Below are 12500 nucleotides of genomic sequence, written 5' to 3' on the forward strand. Positions count from 1 at the left end.
AAATTGTAAAGATGGTCTGTATTGGTAATAGTCTAGCATTGTCACAGCGCCAATGAGTGCTATTTAGTCATCATTATTATTATATATAATTTATATAATCCTCAGCAGCAGAATTGGTGGTGGAGTACATAAACTAAAGCATCACAGCAGAATTAAGGCACAGCCACAATTATTTTCTTTTCCCCCTTTAGGCAGAGCAGGACAATGGCCACCCCCTGCCCGCTTTTGCCAACCTCCAAATCGAAGTTCTGGATGAAAACAACCAGGCACCCTACTTCCTGGAGACCAGTTACCATGGCTACGTCAGTGAGGCCTCACCAGTAGGAACCACTGTAGCAACCAACGCTAGCCTCTCTACATCGCTGGCAATAATAGCTCTGGATAACGATGTGGAGGAGGTGAGGATAAAATACAATAATGCAGAGCTGTCATCGAAATTAAGACAGTAAGAGCTTATTAATACTCCCATCTGACAAATCCAATTGACACAGTGATAAATGATCAGAAGAATGCAATGTTCTCATGCCATAGTTATCAAAGTGTCTTATGGCTTGAATATATTAATAATTTGATCAAGATTTTTGTTATTGGGCTTATAAATTAATTGAATTTTATCATGACTATTTGCTGATTTCATTTTTTAATTGTTTTTATTTTTGCATTTAGACAATAGCAATATTTTTTTAATGTGTATTTCCCTTTTTAAGTGCCCTACTACCTCTGAGAAGTCACTTACTATAAATGCATCGATTTCTTTTATAGGTGAAAGCCAATAAGAAGCCTGTAGGTATCATCTGAGTTCATTCTCTCTGTCTTTACTTCCCACTATTGAGCTTCCTTTTTGGGTTAGAGAGGAACCCCACACTAAATTATCTTTTCGCACAACTCTCAAAGGGGCGCAAATGTGCCTCCACTGACACTGATCGTTTTCTAAGTTCAACCCCGTTTATTGCAGAGCACATCATATCATTTTTGAAATGATGACTCCTTGATTTTAGACAGAAGTAAACAAAAGCTGACTTCTTACTTTTAGCTGCCTACTGTTGATTTTCCCACCTGAAATGACTCTTAGATTTCATTAGCTATTGAGCTAACATAAGCTACATGAGCTTACAAACAACAACAACCTTGTAAAACTGGTCTTAAATATACATTTGATCTACATAAATGAAATCAAGCTAAAAGACTGAGGCTAATGTCCCAGGCAACAACAAAAAAAATCCCTCATCATTTGATGTTCCATGTAGAATACATGGAAATACAGAACAAGCTGGTTGTATTACAGTGTAGTAAGTCCTGGTATTAAAAGTATGAATTTACATTTTTCTTTATTCTATTCTTCCTGTGTTAGGCTGCTTAGCTTAGCTACTTGACTGAGTAAGATGCTTTATTGTGTATATTTTCAAACATTATGTTTCACTTTTAACATTACAAGTGAAAGGCTTTGAGGAATTAATGGGCTTGGCAAACAGCACTATTAGAGATAATGAGTTTGGCTGGGGTCGCTGGAGAGTAAACTTTCTCAAATCCAATAAAAAAAGACAAAGATGCTAACAACTCAGATAGAGTAGCATCTAGAACCAACTCCCTGGCAGTATGAAAATAACAGTGGGTGTATATTTGTGAATGGGATACTGCTGTAGGTTTACTCCATCCCTACCTAATGTCTGTTAGCCATACGGTGAGTTACTCATATACTGGGCGTGATTACCCATAATTTCTAACATGAGAGAAGTGTCCTTCTCAACTGTGTAAACAGAAGTAAACAAAACCATTCCTGCCCCCAAACACAAATAAATCACCATGTAAACAAACTTGCCAGCATAAAGGCAATGTTTAAACATGGGGTTCCATGCAGAAATGAAGGATTTGGCTATGAAGTGCCCATTTCTGCCCTTCTTTTTGTTCCACTGAATCTCTGCTTTGTGCCGTGTTTGCAGTGTGTGTGTGTGTGTGTGTGTATGTGTGTGGAGTGCCCTATCTAATTTCCTTGTGAATCTGGGTAGTAAAACCATTTCCCTCTTAAATTTCCTCTCAGTGATAATGTAAGAATTTACACTGCTGCAGCATTGTTATCACCGATGCATTCCCAAGAGCTTAGTTTGTTTAAGATGTAGCATAGGCATTTTGACAAAAACAAGCTTTGGTTCATTGCTTTCTAAAAGACCCCCACAGCAGGGAATGGGCTTAGTGGGGATAATGTGTGTGTTTTTGTGTGTGCTTGCATGAGAGTTTGCGTGTGTCTGTGTGTGTGTGCTTGTGGCGACTGATATATGTTGTTATTTTAAATATTGCTAACCCTGTTCTTTCCTCCAGCATTAAGTACCAACAATGATGATTAGTCCTAATTGGTTTTATGTGTCATCCATCACGTTTATTTATGTGTGTGTGTGTGTGTGTGTGTGTGTGTGTGTGTGTGTGTGTGTGTGTGTGTGTGTGTGTGTGTGTGTGTGTGTATATATATATATATATATATGTGTGTGTAGGTGTGTGTTTATTTATGACTCAATATCCACACTGGCTACATCGACAATATTATCAGCAGCACCCCTACCCTGCTGAGCCAGCCTTATCTGGAATGAGAGCGCACACACACACACACACACACACACACACACACACACACACACACACACACACACACACACACACACACACACACACACACACACACACACACACACACACAGAGAAGATGACTGTGTGGGTAATGTCAGAGGAGGACTTGGATGAGGATTGCCTCTCCATCATGGAGTATTACACACACACAGACACACATAGACACATACATACAAGCACACACACAATCACTTCTTTGCTCTCAGCTGTTTTTTTGTGTGGGATTTGCATTTGTTATGTTTCTCTAGCCATTTATTCAGGTTTCTCCTTTAATTTGTAATAAAACAGTGATATACTGAATATGTAGAGAGAGCCAGAGAGGTAGAGAAGGGGACATAGTGTTTGTTATCTGCTGTTTTGATTATTCACCGTTCATTTGTTCTCACCACTTACCATAACTGCCTTAATGTCAGTGTATGCCTCTAATTGATCTAGAGGAGGTGCTTAGTAGCCAACATTGCAATGTGCAGCTCCAAGGAGTAAATAAATGAGAACATATATTCAGCTGTACCTCTTCTGAGTGATTAAAGGTTAAGAAAGAAAATCTCACTATCGTATTGCACCTCCATAACATATTTCTTTCTCTCCAACAGACCAGGGACCCACAGCTCCAGTTCTCATTGGACAGCTATTCTAATGTTTTCTCTGTGACGGCTACTGGAATCAGGAGATATCTCACTTTGGTGCAGCCACTGGACAGAGAGACACAGGACTCCTATACATTCACGGTACTCAGGCCTTGGCACAGTGTGTCTGTGTGTGATAGAGAGAGACTGTGTAGTAATTACATGTATTTGAATAGCTCACCTGCTCAACCCTGAGCCCATTTATAAAACCATAGTGCTGGTTTTGAAAAAGGACACTTATCTAGAGAAGAGGTGGAAAAAGTCAGCCCATCCTCATTAGAAAAATGACAGTTTAAGTCTAAAATTCAGTCGATAAAATGGCCAGTTACATGTACGCCATGTAGCAATTGTAATAGTTATCACCCAGGTAAGTGGTGAAGTTCAGGCGATGTCAATTTAAGGTGACTTCTTTGTTAAGAGAAGGTGGGATTTGGGGTGGATGGTTAAATGGGTGGCAAAAACTGGAATTTGCTGCAACAAACCGCTGTTCACTGTCCGTGTCCAATCACAAGTGTCATGTTTCCAACCGCATGTTGGGAATTTTGTTTTTAAACCATAACAATTTTACGGTTTTGTGTGTGTTTTTTTGTGCCATCTACGCTTAATATTCATAAACTTTGAATAAACCAGCGATCAACAAGCAGCTTCACTCTATGCAGGGGCAGGGTGGAGCTTCCAGGCTCTGCTAACTGACTCCAGCATGTCAGCATGCAATAGTACTGTTAAATTAAGAATTTGAATTTATATGGCATTGTAAAGCTGCTTCGACAAATTGGAAGGCATGACTAGCAGGGCTTTTATGAATTATGTTCAGCATACAGGCTAGCGCTTAGCTCTCCCATCGCTCTGTGCAGGGACAGATGTATAAAACATGACTTTTTACAATGGTTGCTGCCCCATTGTGTAAACCTCTCTCCATCAGTTTTCCTGTTTCTGTCTGCTTCTCGTATGTTCTTTCTCTTCTATGCAACAGATGATTTCTTTTGTTGTCCCTGTCCCTCCCAATCTGTCACTCTCCTTCCTTTATTCACTGTCTTATTTCATTGCAACCTAATTCAGCAGTTTCTTTATTGTTAGAGCACTGAGATGCTGCCCGTTGCCAGGCAGAGAGTATCCCTCTGTGCGCTTCAACATACGATCACAGCATTGTTACTTCATACTGTAGTCTGTTATCCATCAAGTTCATCTATTGTGTGTGTGGGGGTGGGATGTGTGAGTGCAGCTATTTGGAAGTTAAAGATGGAAAAAGCAGAAGGTCTGGCGTATTGATTGAAAGGCAGAGGTGTACAGTAATCATCATGAAAGCCTTGCAGGAGAAATTAAACTCCAGGGTGAGAGAGAGAGAGAGAGAGCGAGAGAGAGAGAGAGAGAGAGAGCTATCTGACATGGAGGATGGTTTTCATTTAAAGGAGTCAATCAACTTCTTGGCAGATGGGTTTGTGGAGAAGATTGGTATCAGTGAGGAAGCTTCAGTAGTCTCCGTTGATTTGCACTTTGATATGAACTGTGGATGATTTTCTAACATAGAAATACATGTTTTAGTGAAATATGGTAGTATGAACTGCCTTATCTGAGAGTGGAGAAAGACATGGGATAGTATGCACCGAAGTCATGATATTAAATTACAGATAATGTCTTGTCAATGTAAGGCTCTGTAGCCTGTTTAAACATCATTTTTACAGACATATTTTATTAGTTTTTTCACATAACAACACAGAATTTTAATTTTGTTTCTGTAAGTTAATGACATGCTACTAAAAAAAATCAAATGTTTCAATTTAAAATGGAGGAAATGTTAATTTGCATTAGAATAATTGATTTTGTGTGTGTGTGTGTGTGTTTTATGAGTATTTTGTATAGACGTAATATTTAATCAAAGGGGGGACAGCAATCATTGTGAGGTGCAATTAAATGTAAGACAGCTGGCACACATTAGTTAAAAGAGTTTCAAGAGCTTTTTGTTGCACATACAAAAACATACAGTAAATAAACACAGAACAGGGATTTTGGAAGAACAGAGCAATTCCTTCTCAAAAGAAACAAGAAAACAGATAGACACTATCAAGATGCCAAGGATATGTTGAGTAAACTGTCTAGCCTTTTGTTGCTTGGCAGAGTGTAACATTTTCTATAAGATGACAGATTTTATTTCTTTGCTCTTCTTCTCATTCTGTGTCTCTGTGTCTTTAGCTGCTCACGTCAGATGGCGTCCAGCAGAGCGTTCCGGTTACTGTGACGATAACAGTGCTGGATGCTAATGACAACACTCCGACTTTTGCCAACGTGTCTTATCATGTCAACCTGTATACTGATATGATGCCTGGAGAAACTGTGTTGCAGGTACACACTTTCAAAGTTATTAAAGCATGTAGTGTTGGCACCTTCCTCCAATGATGGATTATACTTCAGTGAATAAGGTAATAGTGAATAGTTTGACTACACATCATACATTTTAATGACTGTGAATGTGTGTATGTCTCTTCCCAGGTGTCAGCAGTAGACTTTGATGCAGGTCCCAATGGTCAGGTCACCTATCGGATCTTGGCCGGTGACCAGGGACATTTTCTTATTGGCAACAGGTAAATATACTACACTAGAAAATGTTAACAGTGTAAAGTATTTAATGGGATTCTTCTATTTGAAACTGTTTATTGCTCCTTTTTTTTTTGGTATTGGGTGCATAATACTAATTGCAAAATGACTGTGTTTTGAGCTAAATGCTTTAGTCAGCAAAGACAGTTTTGCCACCATGCTAGTAAGGTAAAGTGTGTATTATTCACCATCTTACTAGCGTATTAGCATACTATCATTAGCCATCTAGCCCTAAACCACAAAGTACAGCTGAGGCTGGTGGGTGATGATGATTCATTCATTAGTTTGTTGTTTGATGTTTGGACATAATAATACATAAACTGATAATGGTGCTTTTTGCATAAATAGATGTTGGCTTCATTTTCTGGGAACTATGAATATCTGATACAAATTATACAGCATCCGTCCAACATGTGTGCCAACATTTCACACAAATACACAACTCAATCTCATGGTGGCACTAGAGGAAAAGTCGGGGATCACTTAAGTTAGTGGGATTCATCCTCTGGGGACCTTCAAGCTCTGTAAAAAAAAAAAAAATCATGGCAATCTATCAAAGGGTTTTTGAGATATTCCAGTTTGGATGAAAGTGGACTTATGTCTAAATTCTACCTGTATCATTATTGTTAGGGAGTGTAGTATTTTGATAGATATTAAGAGAACGGTATAACATTTGTAACCAATATGTCAGTGTCAGAATGTCGTAAATTATAATAAGTAATAACAATATATAAAAATAAAGGTTGATTAGATGATCGGTGGTCTATTTTTGGACATTTTCTGAAGTAACTCCAGTGGTGACGAATACTGTAAAATGCACTGAGAAGGCCTGTTGACACTTCACTTTTCTCTGCAATGGACTCAAAATTGCAAAAACTATTGATTTTATTCATGTTGGCATGTTTCACTTCCCACCTTTATTTCATACTTTCAATGTGTTCATAGTCACGTACAATTGAATGACATGTTTTCACAGCACTGGAGTAATTACTGTGGCACCAGGTGTGGAGCTCACTGTGGGGCGGAGATACGCTTTGACTGTGGAAGCCATAGACAACGGGCCTGAACCCAATAGGAGGTAAGGGGTTTCTCTCTGTCTGCCTCCATACATTTTTTACTCTGCTCATCTGTCTGTCTGGAGATGAAACTTGAAAGGTCATCAGATTTCAAAAACTTTCACACTCATTGTCAGAAACTTCACAACGCTCTCCATCGCTCTCTTTTTGTTTCTTTTTCTCTGTCACTTTCTTCATTTATTTTTACGACTTTCATTTTTATGAATTACAGTTTTATTGGAAAAGTAAGTAGTCTCAGAGAGGAAAATGGATAGTGTGAGTGTGAGAAGACAAGCAAAAGGGTAATGAAAGGGTGCCTCACTGCTAGTTATCCTCTTCTTTAGGAAAGGAAAGAAAATTATACTGTCTGCATTTCAAGAAAGGGACAATTTCAGCAAGAATAAATAAATACCATAGGTTGTAAAGGAAACAAAATGTAACACACTCAGGCCCTGCAGCATTCAAAGGATAAGGGCTGACTTGATAAGATGACATATTTTTTGGATCTTATCTCTTCCCCTGCCTCTGATTTCCTGTCTCCTGCCCTTCATCTCTCTTTCACGGATTAAATCAAAAGGGAACCATAACTTTCACCAACTCACAAACTCACGGTTATTCCCTAAATTGGTTATTTCATGCTGCTTCTAATATTTTGTAAATGTGTTTATTGATTGGGTAGCTAAAGCCTGGCAGAGAGGACTTAGATTATGATTTTTTTGTTTTAGACATTAGCATGCAATATCCGAGTGCAGAAGCAAATCCAACCATCGAATTGTTCACTTGCTGGAACACAGTCAATGGCTCCATACATTGATAGAGCGGCTGCACTGCCAGAGATTTTTTATTCCCTGAGTGTTTTTTTTTGTTGCTGCAGCACACCTCAACTTGAGTCAAAACACAACATAGAACAGTGGGAGTGTACTATTTGCTTTTATAAGTTGCAGTCTAGCTTACACACACTTTTTTATTTTTCTCCCAATTTTCTTGTCTTGTTGCATATTATCTAATATAGACACACATACAAACTGAGCCAAGGTGAGCCAGCCTGAACAACAGCCTGTTGTTTGCTGAGAGCACAATTGGGTGTTGTCGTTTGTGCTTTGCACTTAGGAATATCTCAACAAAAGGATAAATGAACACTTCAGTGTCCTTGCAAAACGGACAACATAAGTCAAATCTTTCTCTTCAGAGTACAGAACAAAACAATGCTTAATTAAAGACACATTTGAACATTGAATGAAGAGTCTTTAACAAAAATACCAATTAAATACAGGGAGCAGTGCAATATTGAGACTGAAATCGCTGTTTAGGGAGGCTTCTGTGAATGGCTGACAGTTTTATTGCCTAATATATGGCCTGGTCAGGTCAATGGGGAATGTTCTTCCCTCCCACATTGATCAAAACACACTTGAGGAAGTCACTAAACAGTGCCAGTCTCCTGATCAAGATATAATTAACTCACCCGGGACCTTCAAGAGTACCTCCTCACTAGTGGAGTGAAAGTGTTAGAATAGTGGAAATCTGTATGAACCTTTTGCTTACTCAGTGTATAATAATGTGTATCATACCAAATCAGTATCCGCCCTTCCTGTTAGCTGCTGACATAAAAGAAATAGTGTTGACAAAGGCAAACTGACAAACTGATTAAATGCTTTCACTTTGGTTAAAATGTGCACTTGAACAAACCACATGCTTCTGCACATTGCTGAAAAAACAAAACAAACTTCTATCACTGTGAGTCTATTCAAATGGTTGATTTATATGATTGGAATTTAAGAATAGATCTTTTAAAGTTGCAACTGGCTCTGTAAAGTTCTTCTTGCTTTCTCTAAGATAAGAAGACGAAAACTGACCACTTTACAGCAGTGATAAACTGTTGAGGCTAAACTAGCCTGTCAATGAGCTCTGACACTCTCTTGCCCTGATTCAATATGCCCAATCGACCATCAGTCAATTGGTCATCAGTATAGGCCAAGAAATGCATATGCTGACGCTGGAGATGGTCGACCAGAGATGCTCAGTGATGCCTTTAAGTATCAGTGCCATATAATGCTTTAATATAGAAGTTTTTTGAATAGTTTTTGCATAATTTTTGAAGTTATAAAAACTAACATTTAAAAGTTAGAATACCTCCCAGCATCTCAAAAGTTCACTTGTGGGCTGGCCATAAAAAAATACCAATTATCAATTTACTGTGGCTAATAAACAAATACAGTTTAATAAAATGGATAATGCTTGAATTGAATGTTAAAAATTATAAAATATATATTTTAGGTTGTCACAGCAATAGATTGCCCTCTCCAAAAATATCTTCGTCAGTGCTCATAAACGCTAGACTCTTGTCCTCCCTCCCTCCTACTCGACTCTAGCTATGCGGCCAAATCGATACAGAATGTGAACCATTGCAGATTGAGGTGGCTTCAGTGATTGGCTCACAGATTGTCCCCAAATTTCCCCAGACCCCCTGTTTATCTCTACTGAAAACATAACCTGCATTACAAATCAATATCTATCTCTCTGCTACCTGCTTTGTTAAAACTATGGGTCAAGTCCCAAAATGAGTTGTGCATTCTTTTCCTGGTGGGCATCAACAAGACATGATTGACAGCATTTTATTTTATTTTTTTAATGAATTTGGATCCCAGCTTGTTAGTATTCTATGTTAGGGGGCTGGAGCTGGTGAGGAGTCCTCGAGATACATGCTTCATTCATGTTAGAAGTTTCTTTTGCATGGCCTAGATAGATACAAACCAGAATACGGCAAACAGTTAATGCTCGGGGGTCTCATTTATATTTTCAGCAAACTATAGAATAGGAAAAAAAGAGGCCACCATGGATCAGATAAGATGTTACATAAATAGCTAAAGATAAAATGATACTTTTGCACTATACTTTACAAGGCATACATCAGAATATGAAGATCGTAGAAAGTCATTTTTTTCATAAGCATTGCTGAGAAAATGACATAGTATAGTCAAATGAACCCTTATCGAAAGCCACAATCTAAAAGTCTATTAGATGGATGTAGAAAATCTTGTAGACCTGGTCTACAGTGCCCACATACCAAAAGCAGCATATCATCAACAGCTGCAGTCTTTTATAAGTATCTACACTGGATCTATTCAGTCCCAGTACTGCTGTGCAAACAAGTACTCACATATCAATAATCAATGTAGGTACGCATAGACGTTAGAAAAAAATAGACTTGAAACAGAAAAAAACACACTTTGAGTTGCAGTTACATCCATAAAGGTGTAGGCGGCTATGTTAATTAAATGTAAGCACATCTGGTTTGTCATATTTGAAGCTAAATTTTTTTTACATGTTTGTCAAAGGGAAGAGCAGCAATTTATTGCGAGATGCGAGAGATGAGAGAATTATGGTAGAGTGCAGTCAGTGACCAAGCCATTCACCTAAACATTTACCTAACCCAATAATGATCTTGTGGACCACCAAATAACTCTGCAGAAGAACTGTGTGTGCAGCAGAGCAGAGTGGTCACTCGAAAAGATGAAGTGGACAGAAAATGTAGATAAATGCAGGCTTCTTGTTGTAAAACTCTCTCTACAAGAATTCAATGTGCAGATAAGTGCATGCATGTCCACATCTGTGGGTTTTAAAGGAAAGCTTTGTTTTCATTTGTAGAAAGAGGGTTTTAGGATGGAAAACAAGGGAGAAATAGGCCTTACTCACAGTAGAAACCACTCCTAAATAATATCCAAACCCTCAATCGGTTTTCATCAATAATGCTATCTGAATTGTCTCAATAAAACACTGGCTTTCACTCTAGCTGCCTGCTTACAATTTTCCCAGCCTTTATCTACTTATTTATTTATTGTTGTGGACGTAAACAGATTTTTTGGGCTATTGTTTAGACCCGAGGTTTTTGACTTTTTCAGTCGATGATCCAGTTTGAGTGGAGTTAATCTCTCCCTTCTCTCCCTGTTGGAGGCCAGCGCTCTTGCCAAGTAGTAACACAAGCAAAACCCATGCAGTTTCTTTCCCTGAAATCCAGGGTTAGTAAAAAATCAAATGTCACTCATGTCATGGGGGAAAAGCTGGCTTTGTTTTCCAAGCCATTAATTACAGTAAGTGTTAGTTAGAATTATAGAGTAGAAATCACCAAGCTATCAGATGATAGTGGTGTACTTATTCTTCCTCATGTTAAAGGTTGTAAAGATGGTACACAGCCAAAAGAATTTGACACTTAGATCCAGGTGATCTTTGTGAGCAGCTACAGTTTTTTATCAGCATTAACAACTCCTCTAACTCTTCTTAGTAAACAGTGGCTTATTTACACATCCAGCAGATACATAGCAACAAAAGCATTCATTTGTAGGTGTGTTTCTGGCCTCTATGTTAATGTAGGTTCAGTTTTTACACTCCTTTTAGCTCTGTTTTTGGTCTCCACCAATTGCTGAGGCAAACATCTGGCTCTTGCTAACTTTGTGTGTCATTTGGTACTGGGCAGGTGGGTATTCCAAGCTTTTTCACTGAAAACAGCTGCCCGCAAGTTGAGAGGAACTGTAGAGTCTGTTGATTACCATCTATGTACTCATCGATACAAGCAATTTTAGACATGCTCTTTCTCTTCATGGGTGTACACATTTTTCTTAAACCAGAAAAGCTTGAAACTTTAAGCTGTTTCACTGCATATTTCAATGAAACTGCAAAGCAATTAGCAGCATTTTATGCTGGAGCACATATCCAAGGAAAGCTTCTGTCCTCCGAAATGAATCCTATAAATGTTCCACGAGAAGTTTGAAATTATTGACAAATCCAAGCTTCTTTGGAAAAAAATGGTTCAGGATAACATTTTATCCGTATAGACCATGACTTCTACCTACCAATTATGAGTCCGTCAATTTGGGTGGAAAACTGTAGTTTTCCCAAACATGACGACTGTGACCCAGATAATCAAGCATTTGCAGATAGAAAAAGTGAGACAAGGACACAAGTTGTTTACAGGGCACGAAAATAAACAGCTCTGTCGATGTAGGTCATTATGGTGACATGCTGTTGACATGAAGTGTTATGTTGATTAAAAAATGCCAGCGAACGCAGCTTATTGAACAGCCAAAGCTGTTTATCAGAGGGGAAATAAACACTGTGTAATTAAGACTTCATTTAACAAAGTGAAAAAGTCTGATCCTTTGAATGCATTTTCTTTGGGCTCAAATTAGAAACTTGATGTAAATGCCCTTTTCTCTGCCTTGATTCCCTTTTAAGCTTATTTTCTTGAAGCATTTAATTCAAGTTTCTTTACCTGTCAAGGTCTGAATCCACTTATAATCACAGTTGGTTTACATTCCTTCCATTTAATTGCTGCATTCAAAATGTATTCCTGGATGTGCACAAACCTTTCAACAATATTCATTTCATTCTGATATCAAAAATGTGTGTGTTCTAGTGCAGAGCTTAACTTTAAGTAATAGTTCATATTCAAAAGGTCTTCAAATGCGCCGCGCTGCATAATATGGTTCATAACACTGCATAATGAAGGGTAGAAAGAAGAATGATATAATACTGCCCTAACAAGATGGCCTTATTTTATACAGACTTTTATTAAAATGAATTAATAGGAAAAAATAATGTTTCCTTTCAGAAA

General features: G+C 38.2%; 1 protein-coding gene across 1 annotated transcript in view; it reads left to right on the forward strand.

The window, feature by feature from the left end:
* The window catches only part of LOC134003104 (protocadherin-15-like), a 154225-nt gene that overhangs the window by 38791 nt on the left and 102934 nt on the right, over positions 1-12500 (forward strand). Inside the window, exons 12-16 of the mRNA XM_062442236.1 lie at positions 192-398; positions 3213-3347; positions 5436-5585; positions 5733-5824; positions 6814-6915. Coding sequence (XP_062298220.1) covers positions 192-398; positions 3213-3347; positions 5436-5585; positions 5733-5824; positions 6814-6915 — 686 coding nt within the window. The remainder of the gene's footprint in view (positions 1-191; positions 399-3212; positions 3348-5435; positions 5586-5732; positions 5825-6813; positions 6916-12500) is intronic.

This window comes from Scomber scombrus, chromosome 21 (genome assembly GCF_963691925.1).
Source record: "Scomber scombrus chromosome 21, fScoSco1.1, whole genome shotgun sequence".
NCBI classification, from domain to species: domain Eukaryota; kingdom Metazoa; phylum Chordata; class Actinopteri; order Scombriformes; family Scombridae; genus Scomber; species Scomber scombrus.